At 41.4% G+C, this 24,606-nt stretch overlaps 1 protein-coding gene across 1 annotated transcript in view; it reads left to right on the top strand.

Annotated features, from left to right (window-relative positions):
* Positions 1-23,157, top strand: part of LOC145861030 (uncharacterized) — a 29,399-nt gene extending 6,242 nt beyond the window's left edge. The window contains exons 3-6 of the mRNA XM_082962380.1: positions 1,168-1,389; positions 17,145-17,393; positions 18,196-18,279; positions 21,474-23,157. Coding sequence (XP_082818506.1) covers positions 1,168-1,389; positions 17,145-17,393; positions 18,196-18,279; positions 21,474-21,514 — 596 coding nt within the window. The 3' untranslated portion in view covers positions 21,515-23,157. The remainder of the gene's footprint in view (positions 1-1,167; positions 1,390-17,144; positions 17,394-18,195; positions 18,280-21,473) is intronic.
* Positions 23,158-24,606: the final 1,449 nt, after the last annotated feature.

The following is a 24,606-nucleotide window of genomic DNA, read 5'->3' as shown; positions in this document are numbered from 1 at the left end:
TCGCTTCATACTCGTCGCCAAACCCACTGGCTCCAGGTCATCTACAAGTCTTTGCTAGGTAAAGCCCCGCCTTATCTCAGCTCAGTGGTCACAATAGCAGCACCCACCCGTAGCACTCGCTCCAGCAGGTGTATCTCACTGGTCACCCCAAAGCCAATTCCTCCTTTGGCCGCCTGTCCTTCCAGTTCTCTGCTGCCAATGACTGGAACGAACTGCAAAAATCACTGAAGCTTGAGACTCATATCTCCCTCACTAGCTTTAAGCACCAGCTGTCAGAGCAGCTCACAGAACACTGCACCTGTACATAGCCCATCTGTAAATAGCCCATCCAACTACCTCATCCACATACTGTATTTATTTATCTTGCTCCTTTGCACCCCAGTATCTCTACTTGCACATTCGTCTTCTGCACATCAATCACTCCAGTGTTTAATTGGTATATTGTAATTACTTTGCCACCATGGCCTATTTATTGCCTTACCTCCCTTACCTCATTTGCACACACTGTGTATATAGACTTTTTCTACTGTATTATTGAGTCTGTATGTTTGTTTATTCCATGTGTAACTCTGTGTTGGTTTATGTGTCGAACTGCTTTGCTTTATCTTGGCCAGGTCGCAGTTGTAAATGACAACTTGATCTCAACTAGCCTACCTGGTTAAATAAAGGTTAAATATATATATTTTTTTTAAATGTCAGAGCAAAAACCAGCCATGAGGTTGAAGGAATTGTCCGTAGAGCTCCGTGAAACGAAATGTTCACAAGCTGGTAAAATGGCGGTGCCCTCTCGGTCTGCGTCAACAAACTTCAGTGCAGGCACTGTGGGTGCAGCAGAGAGAGAGTGAATACAAGGAAGGTTATTAAGGAAAATAGCTCATAGTGCTGGCTAAAACTAACTGGAACCTTGTACTAAATGGTTTGTCATTTATGCATTTTCTACTATAGGTTAAGTATTGGCTCAAAAGTATTGTGGAGCTCCTGCACCTAAATGTAAACAGTACCGACACCCAAAATGAGTATCGGCAACTATTTCAGTCCAAGTCAAGCACTGATTTAGATAATTGAACAAGAAAAAATAGAACATATTTTTAGAGAATAAAGAAAGTATCAGAACTGTCAAGAAAATAACTTTTGTGTCTGATTCTCTTGTTCTACTTGCCGACTCAGGTATGAGGCCGGTAACATCAACAGTGAGGACAATCCCAGCCTGCCTCTCTCCTTCCACACTGAGTCCAAACCTACTGGGTCCTGATTGTGACAGTGGAGCCCAGTGTGCACTGCAGGATCCAGTGTCAGTGAAGCTGGAAGACTGCAGTCAAACACTGGAGCTGAATGTCAACATTAAAGATGAAGAAGAGGAGGAGAAGATTGGGACATCTGTTTCTCATGGTAAGAGCAAGTTCTATCTAACTATGTTTGTTGTTCATTCCAACTTCCCACTGTGTATGAAAAGTTGCAGTAGAACTGTTTGATGAACTGTTTCAATGAGAAGGTAGATGTTATTTCATGCCACTCAGACTTGCACACCAGTATTGCCAGCATTTGTTTTATTAACTCATCATTACTGAATGCCTAGGTTTACCTCCAATGTGCTCACATCCTACCTTACCTTTGTCTGTACACTATGCCTTGAATCTATGCTATCGTGCCCAGAAACCTGCTCCTTTTACTCTCTGTTCCGAACGTGCTAGACGGCCAGTTCTTATAGCCTTTAGCCGTACACTTATCCTACTTCTCCTCTGTTCCTCTGGATATGTAGAGGTTAATCCAGGTCCTGCAGTGCCTAGCTCCACTCCCACTCTCCAGCTTCTCTCATTTGTTGACTTCTGTAACCGTAAAAGCCTTGGTTTTATGCATGTTAACATTAGAAGCCTACTCCCTAAGTTTGTTTTACTCACTGCTTTAGCACACTGCCAACCCGGATGTCTTAGCCATGTCTGTATCCTGGCTTAGGAAAACCACCAAAAACCCTGAAATCGCTAACTATAACATTTTCCGCCAAGATAGAATTGCCAACGGGGGCGGTGTTGCAATCTACTGCAAAGATAGCCTGCAGAGTTCTGTATTACTATCCAAGTCTGTACCCAAACATTTCGAGCTTCTACTTCTAAAAATTCACCTTTCCAGAAACAAGTCTCTCACTGTTGCCGCGTGCTATAGTTCTCCCTCTGCCCCCAGCTGTGCCCTGGACACCATATGTGAATTGATTGCCCCCCCCCCATCTATCTTCTGAGCTCGTGCTACTAGGTGACCTAAACTGGGACATGCTTAACTTCACTAGGGTAGGGGGCAGTATTTTCACGGCCGGATGAAAAACGTACCCAAATTAAACGGCCTACTACTCGGGCCCAGGAACTAGAATATGCATATAATTGTTTGATTTGGATAGAAAACACCCTAACGTTTCTAAAACTGTTTGAATGGTGTCTGTGAGTATAACAGAACTCATTTGGCAGGCCAAAACCTGAGAAGATTCCAAACAGGAAGCGCTCTCTCTGACTATTTCTTGGTCTTCTTGATCATCTCTAACCAAAACAGGGGATCTCTGGCATAACGTGACATTTTCTAACGCTCCCATAGGCTCTCAGAAGGCGCCAGAACGTTGAATGGTGACTTTGCAGGCCATGGCTGAAAAACAGTAGCGCATTTGGATAGTGGTTGATCTGAGAACAATGAGACTGGGGCGCGTGCACGATTTTTCGTCTTTGAATGAAAACAGGGTTTCCCGGTCGGAATATTATCGCTTTTTTACGAGAAAAATCGCATAAAAATTGATTTTAAACAGCGTTTGACATGCTTTGAAGTACGGTAATGCAATATTTTGACTTTTTTTCACGAAACGCGTCGGGCGCGTCACCCTTCTTTACCCTTCGGATAGTGTCTTGAACGCACTAACAAAACGCCGCTATTTGGATATAACTATGGATTATTTGGAACCAAACCAACATTTGTTATTGAAGTAGAAGTCCTAATCCAATTTTTCTAATAGTAATTCTGAGTTTGGTGAGTACCACGCTTGGTGGGTGTCAAAATAGCTAGCCTGTGATGGCCGGGCTATCTAGTCAGAATATTGCAAAATGTGCTTTCACCGAAAAGCTATTTTAAAATCGGACATAGCGATTGCATAAAGGAGTTCTGTATCTATAATTCTTAAAATAATTGTTATGTTTTTTGTGAACGTTTATCGTGAGTAATTTAGTAAATTCACCGGAAGTTTTCGGTGGGAATGCTAGTCACATGCTAGTCACATGCTAATGTAAAAAGCTGGTTTTTGATATAAATATGAACTTGATTGAACAAAACATGCATGTATTGTATAACATAATGTCCTAGGAGTGTCATCTGATGAAGATCATCAAAGGTTAGTGCTGCATTTAGCTGTGGTTTTGGTTTTTGTGACATTATATGCTAGCTTGAAAAATGGGTGTCTGATTATTTCTGGCTGGGTACTCTGCTGACATAATCTAATGTTTTGCTTTCGTTGTAAAGCCTTTTTGAAATCGGACAGTGTGGTTAGATTAACAAGAGTCTTTAAAATGGTGTAAAATAGTCATATGTTTGAGAAATTGAAGTAATAGCATTTCTAAGGTATTTGAATATCGCGCCACGGGATTCCACTGGCTGTTGAGTAGCCCATAGAGGTTAATTAGGGCCAATTTTAAAGTTTTCATTACAATCGGTATTTTTGGCCACCGATTTTTATTTTTTATTTTTTTTAAATAAATTAAAAAATAAATGTTAAAAATACTATTATATATATTTTTTTAACTAGGCAAGTCGGTTAAGAACACATTCTTATTTTCAATGACGGCCTAGGAACGGTGGGTTAACTGCCTTGTTCAGGGGCAGAACGACAGGTTTTTACCTTGTCAGCTCGGGGATTCAATCTTGCAACCTTACGTTAACTAGTCCAACGCTCTAACCACCTGCTTTACATTGCACTCCACGAGGAGCCTGCCTGTTACGCGAATGCAGTAAGAAGCCAAGGTAAGTTGCTAGCTAGCATTAAATTTATCTTATAAAAAAACAATCAATCAATCATAATCACTAGTTAACTACACATGGTTGATGATATTACTAGTTTATCTAGCGTGTCCTGCGTTGCATATAATCAATGCGGTGTGCATTCGCGAAAAAGGACGGTCGTTGCTCCAACTTGTACCTAACCATAAACATCAATGTCTTTCTTAAAATCAATACACAAGTATATATACTGCTCAAAAAAATAAAGGGAACACTTAAACAACACATCCTAGATCTGAATGAAAGAAAAAATCTTATTAAATACTTTTTTCTTTACATAGTTGAATGTGCTGACAACAAAATCACACAAAAATAATCAATGGAAATCCAATTTATCAACCCATGGCGGTCTGGATTTGGAGTCGCACTCAAAATTAAAGTGGAAAACCACACTACAGGCTGATCCAACTTCGATGTAATGTCCTTAACCTCTCTGGGCTAGGTGGCACCAAATCGTCCCACCTACGTAACAGCCAGTTGAATCCTGTGGCGCGATTTTCAAATACCTTAGAAATGCTATTACTTCAATTTCTCAAACATATGACTATTTTACAGCTATTTAAAGACAAGACTCTCGTTAATCTAACCACACTGTCCGATTTCAAAAAGGCTTTACAACGAAAGCAAAACATTAGATTATGTCAGCAGAGTACCCAGCCAGAAATAATCAGACACCCATTTTTCAAGCTAGCATATAATGTCACATAAACCCAAACCACAGCTAAATGCAGCACTAACCTTTGATGATCTTCATCAGATGACAACCCTAGGACATTATGTTATACAATACATGCATGTTTTGTTCAATCAAGTTCATATTTATATCAAAAAACAGCTTTTTACATTAGCATGTGACGTTCAGAACTAGCATACCCCCTGCAAACTTCCGGGGAATTTACTAACAATTTACTAAATTACTCACGATAAAAGTTCACAAAAAGCATAACAATTATTTTAAGAATTATAGATACAGAACTCCTCTATGCACTCGATATGTCCGATTTTAAAATAGCTTTTTGGTGAAAGCACATTTTGCAATATTCTAAGTACATAGCCCAGCCATCACGGGCTAGCTATTTAGGCACCCAGCAAGTTTAGCCTTCACCAAAATCAGATTTACTATAACAAAAATGTTATTACCTTTGGTGTTCTTCGTCACAATACACTCCCAGGACTTCTACTTCAATAACAAATGTTGGTTTGGTCCCAAATAATCCATCGTTATATCCAAACAGCGGCGTTTTGTTCGTGCGTTCTAGACACTATCCGAAATGGTAAATCAGGGTTACGAGCATGGCGCATTTCGTGACAAAAAATGTCTAAATATTCCATTACCGTACTTCGAAGCATGTCAACCGCTGTTTAAAATCAATTTTTATGCAATTTATCTCGTAAAAAAGCGATAATATTCCGACCGGGAATCTGCGTTTCGGTAAATAGAGGGAAAAAAGAAAGACGGGAGCGACCAGTGCACGCGCCTAAGCCCACTGTCCCCTGAAAGGCCACTTGACAAAGGCGATAATGTGTTTCAGCCTGGGGCTGGAATGACGACATTCAGCTTTTTCCCGGGCTCTGAGAGCCTATGGGAGCCATGGGAAGTGTCACGTTACCGCAGAGATCCTTTGTTTTGGAAAGAGATGTCAAAGAAAGCCAATAAATGGTCAGACAGGCCACTTCCTGTAAAGGAATCTCTCAGGTTTTTGCCTGCCATATGAGTTCTGTTATACTCACAGACACGATTCAAACAGTTTTAGAAACTTTAGGGTGTTTTCTATCCATATCTAATAAGTATATGCATATTCTAGTTACTGGGTAGGAGTAGTAACCAGATTAAATCGGGTACGTTTTTTATCCGGCGGTGTAAATACTGCCCCCTAGCCCTAAGAGGTTAAAACAAGTCATAATGAGGCTCAGTAGTGTGTGTGGCCTCCACGTGTCTGTATGACCTCCCTACAACGCCTGGGCATGCTCCTGATGAGGTGGCGGATGGTCTCCTGAGGGATCTCCTCCCAGACCTGGACTAAAGCATCCGCCAACTCCTGGACAGTCTGGTGCAACGTGGCGTTGGTGGATGGAGTGAGACATTATGTCCCAGATGTGCTCAATTGGATTCAGGTCTGGGGAACGGGCGGGCCAGTCCATAGCATCAATGCCTTCCTCTTGCAGGAACTGCTGACACACTCCAGCCACATGAGGTCTAGCATTGTCTTGCATTAGGAGGAACCCAGGGCCAACCGCACCAGCATATGGTCTCACAAGTTGTCTGAGGATCTCATCTCGGTACCTAATGGCAGTCAGGCTACCTCTGGCAAGCACATGGAGGGCTGTGCGGCCCCCCAAAGAAATGCCATCCCACACCATGACTGACCCACCGCCAAACCGGTCATGCTGGAGGATGTTGCAGGCAGCAGAACGTTCTCCACGGCGTCTCCAGACTCTGTCACGTCTGTCACATGTGCTCAGTGTGAACCTGCTTTCATCTGTGAAGAGCACAGGGCGCCAGTGGCAAATTTGCCAATCTTGGTGTTCTCTGGCAAATGCCAAACGTCCTGCACGGTGTTGGGCTGTAAGCACAACCCCCACCTGTGGACGTCGGGCCATCATACCACCCTCATGGAGTCTGTTTCTGAGCATTTGAGCAGACACATGCACATTTGTGACCTGCTGGAGGTCATTATCTAGGGCTCTGGCAGTGCTTCTCCTGCTCCTCCTTGCACAAAGGCGGAGGTAGCGGTCCTGCTGCTGGGTTGTTGCCCTCCTACGGCCTCCTCCACGTCTCCTGATGTACTGGCCTGTCTCCTGGTAGCGCCTCCATGCTCTGGACACTACGCTGACAGACACAACAAACCTTCTTGCCACAGCTCGCATTGATGTGCCATCCTGGATGAGCTGCACTACCTGAGCCACTTGTGTGGGTTGTAGACTCTGTCTCATGCTACCACTAGAGTGAAAGCACCGCCAGCATTCAAAAGTGACTAAAACATCAGCCAGGAAGCATAGGAACTGAGAAGTGGTCTGTGGTCCCCACCTGCAGAACCACTCCTTTATTGGGGGTGTCTTGCTAATTGCCTATAATTTCCACCTGTTGTCTATTCCATTTGCACAACGCATGTGAAATGTATTGTCAATCAGTGTTGCTTCCTAAGTGGACAGTTTGATTTCACAGAAGTGTGATTGACTTAGAGTTACATTGTGTTGTTTCAGTGTTCCATTTATTTTTTTGAGCTGTGTATTTTTAAACCTGCATATTTAGTTAATATTGCCTGCTAACATTAATTTATTTTAACCTCTATGGGCCACTGGCAGCCTGTGGCGCGATTTTCAAAACCTTAAAAATCCTATTACTTCAATTTCTCAAACATATGACTATTTTACAGCTATTTAAAGACAAGACTCTCGTTAATCTAACCACACTGTCCGATTTCAAAAAGGCTTTACAACGAAAGCAAAACATTAGATTATGTCAGCAGAGTACCAAGCCAGAAATAATCAGACACCCATTTTTCAAGCCAGCATATAATGTCACCAAAACCCAGAAGACAGCTAAATGCAGCACTCACCTTTGATGATCTTCATCAGATGACACTCCTAGGACATTATGTTATACAATACATGCATGTTTTGTTCAATCAAGTTCATATTTATATCAAAAACCAGCTTTTTACATTAGCATGTGACGTTCAGAACTAGCATACCCCCCGCAAACTTCCGGGGAATTCGCTAACATTTTACTAAATTACTCACGATAAACGTTCACAAAAAGCATAACAATTATTTTAAGAATTATAGATACAGACCTCCTCTATGCACTCGATATGTCCGATTTTAAAATAGCTTTTTGGTGAAAGCACATTTTGCAATATTCTAAGTACATAGCCCAGGCATCACGGGCTCGCTATTTAGACACCCGGCAAGTTTAGCACTCACCATAATCATATTTACTATTATAAAAGTTTGATTACCTTTTGTTGTCTTCGTCAGAATGCACACCCAGGACTGCTACTTCAATAACAAATGTTGGTTTGGTCCAAAATAATCCATCGTTATATCCGAATAGCGGCGTTTTGTTCGTGCGTTCCAGACACTATCCGAAATAGTAAAGAAGTGTCGCGCGCATGGCGCAATTCGTGACAATAAAATTCTAAATATTCCATTACCGTACTTCGAAGCATGTCAACCGCTGTTTAAAATCAATTTTTACGACATTTTTCTCGTAGAAAAGCGATAATATTCCTTTTCGGCAAACAGAGGAAAAAATCCCAAAGGCGGGGGCGGTCGGGTCACGCGCATAAGCCTAGTGTCCCTTGATCGGCCACTTTAGAAAGGCGATAATGTGTTTCAGCCTGGGGCTGGAATGACGACATTCTGTTTTTTCCCGGGCTCTGAGCGCCTATGGACGACGTGGGAAGTGTCACGTTAGAGCAGAGATCCTTAGTAAATGATAGAGATGGAAAAGAAGTTCAAGAAATGGTCAGACAGGCCACTTCCTGTAAAGGAATCTCTCAGGTTTTGACCTGCCATTTGAGTTCTGTTATACTCAGACACCATTCAAACAGTTTTAGAAAATTTAGGGTGTTTTCTATCCATATGTAATAAGTATATGCATATTCTAGTTACTGGGTAGGAGTGGTAACCAGATTAAATCGGGTATGTTTTTTATCCAGCCGTGTCAATACTGCCCCCTAGCCCTAACAGGTTAACTAGGGAAAATGTGTCACCTCTGCAACAGAGTCAGGGTATATGCAGCAGTTTATGCCGCCTGGCTCGTTGCGAACTGTGAAGACTATTTCTTCCTAACAAAGACAGCCAACTTCGCCAAACGGGGGATGATTTAACAAAAGCGCATTTGCGAAAAAAGCACAATCGTTGCACGACTGTACCTAACCATAAACATCAATGCCTTTCTTAAAATCAATACAGAGAAGTATATATTTTTAAACCTGCATATTTAGCTAAATGAAATCCAGGTTAGCAGGCAATATTAACTAGGTGAAATTGTGTCATTTTGCGTTCATTGCACGCAGTCAGGGTATATTCAACACTTTGGGTAATTTGTCAGAATTTTACGTAATTATGACATAACACTGAAGGTTGTGCAATGTAACAGGAATAACGTTTTGTTTTTGAGATGATAGTTTCCGGATTCGACCATATTCATGACCTAAGGCTCGTGTTTCTGTGTGTTATGTTATAATTAAGTCTATGATTTGATAGAGCAGTCTGACTGAGCGGTGGTAGGCACCAGCAGGCTCGTAAGCATTCATTCAAAATAGCACTTTCGTGCGTTTTGCCAGCAGCCCTTCGCAATGCATTGCGCTGTTTATGACTTCAAGCCTGTCAACTCCCGAGATTAGGCTGGTGTAACCGATGTGAAATGGCTAGCTAGTTAGCCGGGTGCGCGCTAATAGCGTTTCAAACGTCACTCTCTCTGAGACTTGTAGTTTTTCCCCTTCCTCTACATGGGTAACGCTGCTTGGAGGGTGGCTGTTGTCGATGTGTTCCTGGTTCGAGCCCAGGTAGGAGCGAGGAGAGGGACGGAAGCTATACTGTTACACTGGCAATACTAAAGTGCCTATAAGAACATCCAATAGTCAAAGGTATATGAAATACAAATCGTATAGAGAGAAATAGTCCTATAATTCCTATAATAACTACAACCTAAAACATCTTACCTGGGAATATTGAAGACTCATTTTAAAAGGAGCCACCAGCTTTCATATGTTCTCATGTTCTGAGCAAGGAACTTAAACGTTAGCTTTTTTACATGGCACATATTGCACTTTTACTTTCTTCTCCAACACTTTGTTTTTGCATTATTTAAATCAAATTGAACATGTTTCATTATTAATTTGAGGCTAAATTGATTTTATTGATGTATTATATTAAGTTAAAATAAGTGTTCATTCAGTATTGTTGTAATTGTCATTATTACAAATAAATAAATAAATAAAAATCGGCCGATTAATCGGTACCTGCCTTTTTGGCCCTCCAATAATCGGTATCGGCAATGAACAATCATAATCGGTCGACCTCTAGTTGAAATGGAAGATTCCAGGTGTCTGGGATGCCCGTCTATTGGTGAGTAGTAGATCCAGTGTAGAGCGTTGGGAAACAAGAGAATACTTTGTCATGTGGACTTTTGTAATTTTGTATTAATTATGTATCAATTAATTGAATGTATGTAGGCTGTGGAATCCCTCACACCAGTACAGTAGGTGGCGGTGTATGCAGCTACAGTGGGGTATGGGGTATCTTTTATATATCCCAGCTTTACATAGTGTCGTGTCTTTGGGGGTACCATTAAACTGAAGACATGTTTATCAATTAGCTCCCTGTAATTATTTTCACGCGATTAAACTGATTAATCGTTTAATTGTAATTAACTAGGAGATCGGGGCACCAAGGAGAATATTCAGATTACAAAGCTATAATTTTCCTAATATAACTTTCCTGTACTATAATATTATATTCTATTATAGTATAGGCCGATTATCTTCTGGTTTAAATGGTGTATTTTACCTCGAGTCCAGTCTCATTTCAAACGTCGTAAATTGTTGTATCTGCACGAACCCAGTCTTTACTAAAATCATCCATACATCAATTGTCTTAAAATCATTTATTTACTACACTAAGTAATTAACAGAAAACATACAAACAGTAATTATCGTCACAAAGGATTGGTAGAGGAATGTGCCCTTGTGGGCTAAACAGGCAGGTCGGCCTGTTGAACAATGGATCATAAAAGGTCAGCTGTGGCACACAGAGTTCATTAATATTAACAATTGACAATTGAAGGCTCGCTCATTCGGGAACAATTGCAATCAATATATATTTACGCTCATGTGTCGTCGAGATCCTTGTTCGAGCGTCGTTCTGATGGAGAGTCTCTCTCTCGGTTAGAATGGATCTTTCAAAGCGACATTCATTAATGTCGTTATAGAATGGATGTTTCGTTGGTCTTCGCGTTCAATGATATAATTTACTTAGCTGCAGACTAATAATTAATATCAAAGACTTGTTCTTATTCTGTCGGTCTCGATAGTCTAAAAGTTAACCACGTGGTGTAGTTCACTTTCAGTAGAGGAATTGGATGGTAAAACCTATTGGCCATGGAGTGGAGGCCTGGTCTAAAGAAATGTAAATCAGGGAGGGTTTTATAGTGACCCTTGAACAGGTTTGTCAAATGACGCCTGGTCCTGTATGTGTCCCTGGGGGCGTGCCTATGACTGAGTTAGACTTGGTTACAGAAATACAATTCTATCACATTACATCAGTACATAGCATCTCAATGTATTACAAAAGCTTTATCCTTATTAATACATTCTATACAACCATTATGATGCAAGTCTAAAGCTGAGGCTATTATATAAACAGTTTTATGGTAATATGGCTATATTGTCTCTTCTGAGCATCACAAAATTGTACCAAGCGGATCAGTTCGTAGCTGGATTCTTCACCAATCTTCCATACCTTCTCCAGAACACACATGTCGCTTGGCTCCCCAATTCTGTGAGTTGGAAGAATTTCCTGTGTCTCTCTATGGGCCATGTGGCCAGAGACTCTCCTGGAATTTTAGAGTTTTTACAACCCTTTCACACAGGGCCTGGGTTGGGGGGAAGGTAGGTTGGGTGGTGGTGCAAAAGGGAGGGGGTCAACTGTCCTCCCTGTACCAAAAGAGGCCAACGTCATGACAATAGGGTGGTAGATACTCTTCATCAAACATCAATAATAGAGACTAACTTTGCTTCTTTTTCACATTCTCCATACGGGTCAAGCGAAGTGCACTTGCGTCCTCCTCCTTTGGGATTTGGTTGGCGGATCACATCCAACTTTTACAGTGAGGGGAAAAAAGTATTTGATCCCCTGCTGATTTTGTATGTTTGCCCACTGACAAATTAATGATCAGTCTATAATTTTAATGGAAGGTTTATTTGAACAGTGAGAGACAGAATAACAACAAAGAAATCCAGAAAAACGCATGTCAAAAATGTTATAAATTGATTTGCATTTTAATGAGGGAAATAAGTATTTGACCCCCCCTCTCAATCAGAAAGATTTCTGGCTCCCAGGTGTCTTTTATACAGGTAACGAGCTGAGATTAGGGGCACACTCTTAAAGGGAGTGCTCCTAATCTCAGTTTGTTACCTGTATAAAAGACACCTGTCCACAGAAGCAATCAATCAATCAGATTCCAAACTCTCCACCATGGCCAAGACCAAAGAGCTCTCCAAGGATGTCAGGGACAAGATTGTAGACCTACACAAGGCTGGAATGAGCTACAAGACCATCGCCAAGCAGCTTGGTGAGAAGGTGACAACAGTTGGTGCGATTATTCGCAAATGGAAGAAACACAAAAGAATCTCCCTCGGCCTGGGGCTCCATGCAAGATCTCACCTCGTGGAGTTGCAATGATCATGAGAACGGTGAGGAATCAGCCCAGAACTACACGGGAGGATCTTGTCAATGATCTCAAGGCAGCTGGGACCATAGTCACCAAGAAAACAATTGGTAACACTACGCCGTGAAGGACTGAAATCCTGCAGCGCCCGCAAGGTCCCCCTGCTCAAGAAAGCACATATACATGCCCATCTGAAGTTTTCCAATGAACATCTGAATGATTCACAGGACAACTGGGTGAAAGTGTTGTGGTCAGATGAGACCAAAATGGAGCTCTTTGGCATCAACTCAACTCACTGTGTTTGGAGGAGGAGGAATGCTGCCTATGACCCCATGAACACCATCCCCACCGTCAAACATGGAGGTGGAAACATTATGCTTTGGGGGTGTTTTTCTGCTAAGGGGACAGGACAACTTCACCGCATCAAAGGGACGATGGACGAGGCCATGTACCATCAAATCTTGGGTGAGAACCTCCTTCCCTCAGCCAGGGCATTGAAAATGGCCCAAAACACATGGCCAAGGCAACAAAGGAGTGGCTCAAGAAGAAGCACATTAAGGTCCTGGAGTGGCCTAGCCAGTCTCCAGACCTTAATCCCATAGAACATCTGTGGAGGGAGCTGAAGGTTCGAGTTGCCAAACGTCAGCCTCGAAACCTTAATGACTTGGAGAAGATCTGCAAAGAGGAGTGGGACAAAATCCCTCCTGAGATGTGTGCAAACCTGGTGGCCAACTACAAGAAACGTCTGACCTCTGTGATTGCCAACAAGGGTTTTGCCACCAAGTACTAAGTCATGTTTTGCAGAGGGGTCAAATACTTATTTCCCTCATTAAAATGCAAATCATTTTATAACATTTTTGACATGCGTTTTTCTGGATTTTTTTTGTTCTGTCTCTCACTGTTCAAATAAACCTACCATTTAAAATTATAGACTGATCATTTATTTGTCAGTGGGCAAATGTACAAAATCAGCAGGCGATCAAATACTTTTTTCCCTCACTGTAAATGTGATCCGCGAACCAAATCCCAAAGAAGGAGGACGCAAGTGCACTTCGCTTGACCCGTATGGAGAATGTGAGAAAGGAGCAACGTTACTCTTCATCAATAATAGACACTATCTACCACCCTATGTAAAGCTGGGATATATAAAATACCCCAAGAGAGAGTTGGTGTAAAACCCGATGCACGTAAGAAATGCTAAGGGTTTGGCCACATGTCAAGTGTTTGCAGACAGACATTTTTTATTGAAGGTTATGTGAATGTAAAATGTTGCAACTGTGGTGGGGGTCATGTTCCTGAATTCCCAGAGTGCCTTGTTAGGGTGAAAGAGGTTGAGGTGTCAAGGATCAGGACTGTACAGCAAATCTCCTATGTGGAGGTGGTGAAGAGTTATAGGGGCAAGAGGCCACAGTTCTGAAGAAATGGTGGTGGATGCACCACAACCAGTTGCAAATGTTATATGTCAATCAAGTGATCTGGATGCACTTATTGTGAAGAAGGTGGATGTTTTTAGTATTTATAGCCACAGTTATTAATTGTACTGCACAAGAAGTCCAAGAAGCTGGACATCATATCTGCAGCTGATATGTTTTTGGGCCTCCAAGACTACAAGGACTACTGTCACCAGATAATGTTCTGCTCTTACAGGATCCTTCTCAGTCTGTGTAGGCACCTGATTAGAACAGAAAAGCAGGCTGATTTAGTTTATTTTACATTTCGTTATTATAGTTTGTATGATAAATAAAACTGTATACACAGAACGAACATATAAATGCAACATGTAAAGTGTTGGTCCTATGTTTCATGAGGTGAAATAAAAGATTCCAGACATGTTCCATTTACATCAGTGTTAGTGAGCATTTCTCCTTTGCTAAGATAATCCATCCACCTGACAGGTGAGACATATCAAGAAGCTGATTAAATAGCATGACCATCATTACACGGGTGCACCTTGTGCTGGGGACAAGAGTAGCTGCGTAGGTACCTTGGAGGCAGCTAATGGGGATCCCTGATGTCATTGTTGTGAACAGAGTGCGCCATGGTGGTATCAGGGTTATGGTATGGGCAGACATAAGCTACAGACAACGAACACAACTGCATTTTATCAATGGCAATTTGAATGCACAGAGATCCCATGACAAGATCCTGAGACCCATTGTCCTGCCATTCATCCGCCGCCATCACCTCATGTTTCAGCATGACAATGCACAGCCCGATGTCGCAAGAACGACACTGTACACAATTGATAATGTCCCAATTCCATGGCCTGCATACTCACATGTATTTAACTAGGCAAGTCAGTTAAGAACAAATTCTTATTTACAATGACGTCCAAACCCGGACGATGATGGGCCAATTGTGCGCCGACCTAGGGAACTCCCAATCACGGCCGGATGTGATACATCCTGGATTCGAACCAGGGACTGTCGTGAATCCTCTTGAACTGAGATGCATTGTCTTAGACTGCTGCGCCACTCAGGAGCAGCGGTGTTGAGCCGCTTACAGAAGTTACACACATGGAGTTCATTTTTTGTAGCCTAGAGTCCAGGAAAAATGTGGCCTTTAATAAACGGATTTCATGCAGTTCTACATAATTTTAGATGACTGGAGACTTTCAATACTTTTTTAATACCTCACAAATGACACTGACAAACTGAGAATCTGAGATCAATAAAAACGTCCATGTCTCTAATCCATCAATAGCCTAGGCCAGGTGTGAGGAGAAACACATTGTACAATATGAGGAGGAAGTTATAGTCCTAAACAAGCTTTACAGTTTCACTGACTCACCCAATGATGTGCAGCTCACTCACCGGCCAAAAGCTTCTCTCTCTTGCTTTACTTTGTAAAACAGTGCTGTTTGCTCAAAGACCTATTTGAAAGGGGCTTTTTGTTTTAGAAATATTCTGAAAGTATATTTCACAATATATTTTGGATGCATGCTGTTCAAGGACAGATTAGTATTTTCTTTTCAGCAGGATCCATTTACAACCTGTTTTCCAGCGTTTTCACATTACGTTTTTTAGGGGTCATGACAATTACAGGGGCAATCCAATTGTATTTACTCTGATTGCTTTCATTAGTATTTTTACATTGCAAACTTGATTTTTCATTTCACGAGGTAGGCTACCTGATCCTGGCAAATGGGTCCCGGAAACAAAACTGAGAGGTGCTGGAGGATCCGGCAACAAATGAAGCGCCACCCTTCTCATATAATGTGGTAGGGCCATCCCAAGGATCCCTGAATGCACGGATGGTTGCACCAACGATTCTTTAGAACTAAACCTAGATTTCCGATGCGAACAGATGAGTCATAGCAGGCAGAGCCAAGCACGAGCTAGCGAGATCTTATTGCCGCGTTCTAGAACACATCTGCATATTTCTGTTAGGCAATTAAAAAATATATATACTTTTGCAAAGGGTAAAGTCTACAAAACTTAGTCCACTCTGTTCATAACAGATTTTAGTTTTGGGAACAACTGTATTAAGATCAGATGTTTAATCGATTAGAACATTTGCAGAATGTCGGCCAAAATCCATCTGGTTCCATCTTCTCCCACTGCTGGCCAGTGGGCTTCCTCTCACTACCATATTTGGTAGTGAGTGGAAACGCTAAGCGGATGCCTCACATTTATACATCCGGTGAAATATCTGTCTCATTGTTCTATCTGTGGCTGCACTGTGGTAGTGGGGGAACAGGAAGTTCCGGGCAGGCACGCACCATTCTTCAGAATAAATAAAGCGCCAGAACTCTGATGTTAAGAAGATAATATTTGTGTCCTTTTATATTTATTACTACAGGTATGTAATTAGCAGGTTTCAACTTCCTAATATCAAAGGAAAATGTCATACCATGCTAGGTAACACATCTGTTAATTAAGGTATTATCACGTTTGATAAAGGGTTGATGTGTTATTTTTGTGTCAAACCAAGTGAAGAACGTGATAACTATTTTACAAGCCACATAGCTAGAGACTTTGGGTTTGTCTGAGTGGATGTACATCATTTTCTCAAGGTAATTTCATAAATAATACATTTATTTTGCATGTTATTGGTTTTATTTAAAATTCACGAGCTGGGAAAACCGCGGCGGCCACTCTGTCTGCATCAAAGAGACAATTTTATGTAGTAATTTTCAGACACATTCAGTTTCTATCTTTGTCTATAAATTGTTAATATGATGTGAACGGGAAATACAATTGGTTTTTGATTGACATAATACAGTGAAGACAAGGTTATTCAGGAAAATAGTACATAGTGCTGCCTAAAACATAGTACAACCTTGTACTAAATGGTTTTTGAGTCATTTATTAATTTATGTAAATCCAAGAAATCTACTATAGGTTAAGATTAGTTACGTTGTGTAGCGTATACTTTGTCTAATTTGAATAAATTCATGTTTTGTTGTCAATGCTTACCTACCTGATCTATTGAAATGAGATGGACAGGAGCTCACTGCAGCTGAGTACCGGCACTTCAATTTTCTACTGCTTGAGCTCATGTTCTTATAGAATATTACCTCAACAGTATTGTGGAGCTCCTGCATCTAAATATTAACAGTACCGCCCCCAAAATGAGTATCGACAACTATTTCAGTCCAAGTCAAGCACTGATTTAGATAATTGAACAAGAAAAAATAGAATATATTGTAATAGAGAATAAAGAACGTGCCAGAACTGTCATGACAATAACTTTTTGTGTCTGTTATTCATTGTTACTACAGGACGACTAGAATTAAGTCTGATGCCGGTAACATCAACAGTGAGGACAAACCCAGCCTGCCTCTCTCCTTCCACACTGAGTCCAAACCTTCAGTCACTGGGTCCTGATTGTGACAGTGGAGCCCAGTTTGCACCACAGGATCCAAAGATGGCATCAGTGAAGCTGGAAGACTGCAGTCAAACACTGGAGCTGAATGTCAACATTAAAGATGAAGAAGAGGAGGAGAAGATTGGGAAATCTGTTTCTCATGGTAAGAGCAGGTTCTATCTAACTAAGTTTGTGTTATTCATTCCAACTTCCCACTGTGTATGAAAAGTTGCAGTAGAACTGTTTCATGATGAACTGTTTTAATGAGAAGGTAGATGTTATTTCATGCTACTGAGACTTGCATGGTTTGACACCAGTATTGCCAGCATTTTGTTTTATTCACTGGGTTATCTGTAGTGATCAGAGAGTAGACTAAAGAAGTGAAGTTGACAAACTGCCAGTGTTTTTAAAGTTCTATAAAATTAGTATTTTTTTAACCTTTTATTTAACTAGGCAAGTCAGTTAAGAACAAATTGTTATTTACATTGACGGCCTACCCCCGGCCAAACCCGGACGATGCTGGGCCAATTGTGCGCCGGCCTATGGGACTCCCAATCATGGTCGGATGTAATACAGCCTGGTTACTAACCCTTGTGATAGTGAGTGGAGGATGATATGGCTCATAATGTTCACGACTTTTACCCACTTTTAGAATAGTTTTATTCCTTTTGTATTGTACAGCCTACTGATATGAAAACGTATGTCACCCGGTACAGCCAGAAGAGGACTGGCCACCCCTTTGAGCCTGGTTCCTCTCGACGTTTCTTCCAAGGTTCCTGCTTGCTAGGGAGTTTTTCGTGGCCACTTTGCTTCTACACCTGCATTGCTTGCTCTTTGGGGATTGAGGCTGGGTTTCTGTAAAGCACTTTGTGAAAACTTCTGATGTAATAAGGGCTACATAAAATACATATGATTGACATGTATACCACACCAATTGACTGGTTCTTCTGATGTTGTTCACACAGGACACCGTGTTGAGACATTCTCTACATCCAGAGAGCAACAGCAGGAAGATCACAGAGCGAAGAGGTTTCACCACTGCCCACATTGTGAGGAGATTTTCCCATTTCTATCAAAGCTAAAAATACACCTAAAAATACACACAATAGAGAATCGGTATTCCTGTTCTGACGGTGGGGAGAATTTCACAACATCAAAGGCTCTGACAGTTCATCAGAGAGTGCATAAAGGAGAGAAGACTTACTCTTGCTCTGACTGTGTAAAATGCTTCACGACATCAACTGAGCTAAAAGTTCATCACCGAACACACACAGGAGAGAAGCCTTACTCCTGCTCTGACTGTGGAAAGAGTTTCTCTCAACTGGGCACCTTAAAACAACATGAACGTATACATACGGGTGAGAAGCCTTACTCCTGCTCTGACTGTGGAAAGAGTTTCTCTGTACTGGACCACTTAAAAACACATGAACGTATACATACGGGTGAGAAGCCTTACTCCTGCTCTAACTGTGTAAAATGCTTCACAACATCAACTGAGCTAAAAGTTCATCAGAGAACACACACAGGAGAGAAGCCTTACTCCTGCTCTGATTGTGTAAAATGCTTCACAACATCAACTAGGCTAAAAGTTCATCAGAGAACACACACAGGAGAGAAACCTTACTTCTGCTCTGACTGTGCGGTGAGTTTCTCTCTACTGGGCCACTTAAAACGACATGCACGGATACATACAGGAGAGAAGCCTTACTCCTGCTCTGACTGTGGAAAGAGTTTCTCTCTACTGTGCCACTTAAAACGACATGAACGTATACACACAGGAGAGAAGCCTTACTGCTGCTCTGACTGTGGAAAGAGTTTCTCTCTACTGGGCCACTTAAAAAGACACCAACATATACATAAGGGAGAGAAGCCTTACTCCTGCTCTGACTGTGGAAAGAGTTTCTCTCGTCTGGGCCGCTTAAAAACACATGAACATATACATACAGGAGAGAAGACTAACTCCTGCTCTGACTGTGAAAAATGCTTCACAACATCAACTGAGCTAAAAGTTCATCAGAGAACACACACAGGAGAGAAGCCTTACTCCTGCTCTGATTGTGTAAAATGCTTCACCACATCAACTGGGCTAAAAGTTCATCAGAGAACACACACAGGGGAGAAGCCTTACTCCTGCTCTGATTGTGTAAAATGCTTCACAACATCAACTGGGTTAAAAGTTCATCAGAGAACACACACAAGTTAAAACCTCTTGGGGCTAGGTGGGACGCTAGCGTGCCACCCGTGGTGCACTCCATCAACAGCAGGTGCATTTCAAGAGCGGCAAATTTGAATCCAAATAAATGTCAAAATTCAAATTTTTCAAAAATACAACTATTTTACACCATTTGAAAGATAAACATCTCCTTAATCTAACCACGTTTTACGATTTCAAAAAGGTTTTACGGCGAAAGCATAAATTTAGAGTATGTTAGGACAGTACATTTACAAGAGTTGTGTGTAATGTTTTGTCAAGTCAAAGACAGGGTCACCAAAACCATAAAACCAGCTAAAATGATGCACTAACCTTTTACAATCTCCATCAGATGACACTCCTAGGACATTATGTTAGACAATGCATGCATTTTTAGTTCTATCAAGTTCATATTTATATCCAAAAACAGCGTTTTACTATGGCATTGATGTTGAGGAAATCGTTTCCCTCCAATAACCGGCAGTCAAGTCAGCGTAACAAATTAAATAATTAAAATTAGAAAACATTGGTAAAATATTATATTGTCATTTAAAGAATTATAGATTTACATCTCTTGAACGCAATCAACTTGCCAGATTTAAAAATAACCTTACTGGGAAATCACACTTTGCAATAATCTGAGCACTGCGCCCAGAAAAATACGCGTTGCGATACAGACTAGACGTCATGTTGGGGAGATCTAAAATCGAAAATACTATGTAAATAATCCATTACCTTTGATTCTCTTCATCAGATGTCACTTCCAGGTATCACAGGTCCATAACGAATGTAGTTTTATTCAAAAAAGCTCATCATTTATGTCCAAAAATCTCCGTCTCGTTAGCACATGATGTAAGCCAGCCGGACTTCTCGTCATGAACGAGGGGAAAAAATATAATTCCGTTCGTTCAAACATGTCAAACGTTGTATAGCATAAATCATTAGGGCCTTTTTTAACCAGAACATGAATAATATTCAAGGTGGACGAATGCATACTCTTTTATAACGTATTGGAACGAGGGTACCCAACATGAACTCGCGCGCCAGGTGTCTAATGGGACATCATCGTTCCATGGCTCTTGTTCGGTCAGATCTCCCTCCAGAAGACTCAAAACACTTTGTAAAGGCTGGTGACATCTAGTGGAAGCAATAGGAAGTGCCAAAATATTCCTAAACCCCTGTGTTTTTCAATGGGATAGGTTTAAAGTCAATACAACACATCAGGTATCCACTTCCTGTCAGAAAATGTCTCAGGGTTTTGCCTGCCAAATGAGTTCTGTTATACTCACAGACACCATTCAAACAGTTTTGGAAACTTTAGAGTGTTTTCTATCCATATATAATAAGTATATGCATATTCTAGTTACTGGGTAGGATTAGTAACCAGATTAAATCGGGTACATTTTTTTTATCCAGACGTGCAAATGCTGCCCCCTAGACCCAACAGGTTAAGCTTTACTCCTTCTTTGACTATGGGAAGAGTCTCAACTGAACGACTTAAAACAACATGAACATATACACAGGAGAGAAGCTATTCTCCTGCTCTGACTGTGGAAAGCTTTTCTCTCGAATGGGCCAGTTAAAAAGACACCAAGGTAAACATAAAGGAATTTAATTGTATCATTGAATTGGATCAAATGAATAAAGCGTGGAACACTCTATTGTAATCCTATTGTTTCTCACTGTGAGAGAACTGTGCAGAGGAAAAGGAGCGTTATAGAATGTTAGCCTCTCTTACTCTCACTGATCAGTGTGCACCTGGTCAGTTTTGGTGTGTATTGTTAGCTTCTACTGTGAAGATATTGAGATGATCTTGGATTTGCCCTTAGGGTTGAATATCCTCTGTGAGGCGTCTCACTATGGAGTCTGATGGTTGACTGGGTGGTACTGCTTCCCTCTGCAGTTTTCTGTAGGAATGAGCTAGTAGACACATCATGCACTGAGTGTATAAAACATTAAGGACACCTGTTCTTTACATGAGTAGACTGACCAGGTGAAAGCTCTGATCCTTAATGATGTAGTTGTTGTGTATTTATTATGGATCCCCATTAGCTTTCAGCAGAAAACAAGAGACTGTGGTTGCAGTGGGCTAAGGAATGAAAACACTGGACACTGGACAATTGGAAAACTATTGCCTGGTCTGATGAATCCTGGTTCCTGCTGTTTCACGCTGATGGGAGGACTATGGTATGCCGGAAACCACGAGTACATGCATCCAGTGGTGGGATAATTACCTTCATAGAAAATGACTCAATTAAAAGTGAAAGTCACCCAGTAAAATACTACTTGAGTAAAAGTCTAAAAGTATTTGGTTGTAGATATACTTAAGTATCAAAAGTAAAAGTATGAATCATTTTAAATTAACTTAAAATTAAGCAAACCAGACCGCACAATTGTCTTGTTTTTTTTATATTACAGATAGCCAGGGGCACTCTCCAACACTCAGACATAATTTACAAACGAAGCATTTGTGTTTAGTGAGTCTGCCAGATCAGAGGCAGTAGGGATGACCAGGGATGTTATCTTCATAAGTGTGTGAATTGGACCATTTTCTGTCCTGCTAATCATAAAAAATGTAACGAGTACTTTTGGGTGTCAGGGAAAATGTATGGAGTAAAAAGTACTTAGTGACGTAAAAGTTGTCAACAATATGAATAAATGTAATATTTATATAAATAGTAAAGTACAGATACAATAAAGTAGTTCTTTAAAGAATTTATTCTTAAGTACTTTACACCACTGTATGCATCCATGCCGTGTGTCAGCATTGCAGGCTGGTGGTGTGATGGCGTGGGGTGTGTTTTCAGGGCACACATTGGGCCCCTTGATAAAAGATGAACAATGTTTGAATGCCACAGGATGTCTAAAGAATCATTGCCAATCAGGTGCCTCCCTTCACGGCAGCAGTGTATCCATCTGCAAATAGATTTCTTCAGCAGGATTATGCCCCATGCCACAAGGCTTGTCCAGGAATGGTTCCAAGAACATGACAGTGAATTCAGCTTACTGCAGTGGCCTGCCGAGTCACCAGATCTCAATCCAATTGTGCATCTGTGGCAGGAGATGGAAGGAGCTATTCAGAGTAGAGATCCACTCCCAGCCAACTTGACACAATTGTGGGAAGCATTGGAGTCGACATGGACCAGCATCCCTGTGGAACGGTCTCAACACCTTGGACAGTCTTTGCCCTGATGAATTGAGGCTGTTCTGAGGACAAAAGGGGGATGCAACTCAATATTATGATGGTGTTCCTAATGTTTTGTACACTCAGTGTATATCAGAAAAGATGGTGTGATGATCAGTTTTTAGCGTTAGTTTGGGTGGATTATTTTATATAACTAAACAACTTTTGTTCAATGATAAACAGGCTATGAATCATCTAATTGTGTTTATTAAAATGTATTTTAATACTAGTTTTATTATTTTAGTCATTGATGATGAATGTATTTGAATAACTGTATTGAAGTTAATTGATCTGGTGGCAGGTAGCCTAGCGGTTAAGAGTGTTGGGCCAGTAACTGAAAGGTTGCTGGTTTGAATCCCGAGCCGACTAGGTGAAAATCTGTCATTGTGCCCTTGAGCAAGCCAATTAACTCTTATTTGTCTTGCAAGTCGCTCTGGATAAAAATTGCTAAATGACAAGAATGTAATGAAAAATAATGTTTGTACATGAATTCATGCTGGGCAACTGCTTTTTTTCTCTTGTGTATAATTAAATAAACTGTTTGAAGTGAAATACTGTATATACAATACACAACATTGCCACTTTGTTTACCCTGGCCAGAGGTACAGGGCCATAGTAGGCTAGACTTTGCAGCTGCTGTTGTTCGTAGCCTACAGTTTCCATGCAATACAGCATGTCAGATCACTAATGATTATGTGTACAGGCTGCTACATTTATGCAAGAGTTTTAGCTGGTGTCTATCAGGAGTGATGTATTATCAGGCTTGTAAAATAACTACTGGAGGGAAGTGGAGAGCCGCCTTGAGCTTTGTGCCTGGCCTGCCCGACATGGTAAAGAGAGGCAAAGAGCATGCAGCAGCACTCCGATGTGAAGAACTGTACAAAAATGTACGATTGTAGTACAATGAAAAAAATATAGCACGGTATTTTCGTGGAATGGCAGTGACCTAAAAACAATGTTCTCCATTGTACTAGGCCTAGGAACATAGAAGAAACTGACATGTGTCATAATAGCCCGGAACTAAAGCCGCACTGGGAGAAACATTTGAAATTGAATATATGCAGCAGGGTGGAAAAAAACACAGTTAAACACGATTGAAATGTATTGTTGGATGGGCTGTGGTCACCATTAATGTAATATCTTAAATACACTGCTCAAAAAAATAAAGGGAACACTAAAATAACACATCCTAGATCTGAATGAATGAAATAACCTTATTAAATACTTTTTTATTTACATAGTTGAATGTGCTGACAACAAAATCACACAAAAATAATCAATGGAAATCCAATTTATCAAGCCATGGAGGTCTGGATTTGGAGTCACACTCAAAATTAAAGTGGAAAACCACACTACAGGCTGATCCAACTTTGATGTAATGTCCTTAAAACATCTCCTCCCAGACCTGGACTAAAGCATCCGCCAACTCCTGGACAGTCTGTGGTGCAACGTGGCGTTGGTGGATGGAGTGAGACATTATGTCCCAGATGTGCTCAATTGGATTCAGGTCTGGGGAACGGGCGGGCCAGTCCATAGCATCAATGCCTTCCTCTTGCAGGAACTGCTGACACACTCCAGCCACATGAGGTCTAGCATTGTCTTGCATTAGGAGGAACCCAGGGCCAACCGCACCAGCATATGGTCTCACAAGGGGTCTGAGGATCTCATCTCGTTACCTAATGGCAGTCAGGCTACCTCTGGCGAGCAAATGGAGGGCTGTGCGCCCCCCCAAAGAAATGACACCCCATTCCATGACTGACCCACCGCCAAACCGGTCATGCTGGAGGATGTTGCAGGCAGCAGAACGTTCTCCACGGCGTCTCCAGACTCTGTCACTTCTGTCACATGTGCTCAGTGTGAACCTGCTTTCATCTGTGAAGAGCACAGGGCGCCAGTGGCGAATTTGCCAATCTTGGTGTTCTCTGGCAAATGCCAAACGTCCTGCACGGTGTTGGGCTGTAAGCACAACCCCCACCTGTGGACGTCGGGCCCTCATACCAC

This window comes from Salmo salar, chromosome 16 (assembly GCF_965601325.2).
Source record: "Salmo salar chromosome 16, fSalSal1, whole genome shotgun sequence".
Lineage (NCBI taxonomy): Eukaryota > Metazoa > Chordata > Actinopteri > Salmoniformes > Salmonidae > Salmo > Salmo salar.
Note: the sequence above shows the minus strand (reverse complement) of the source record. Positions and strands in the feature narration are given on the sequence as shown.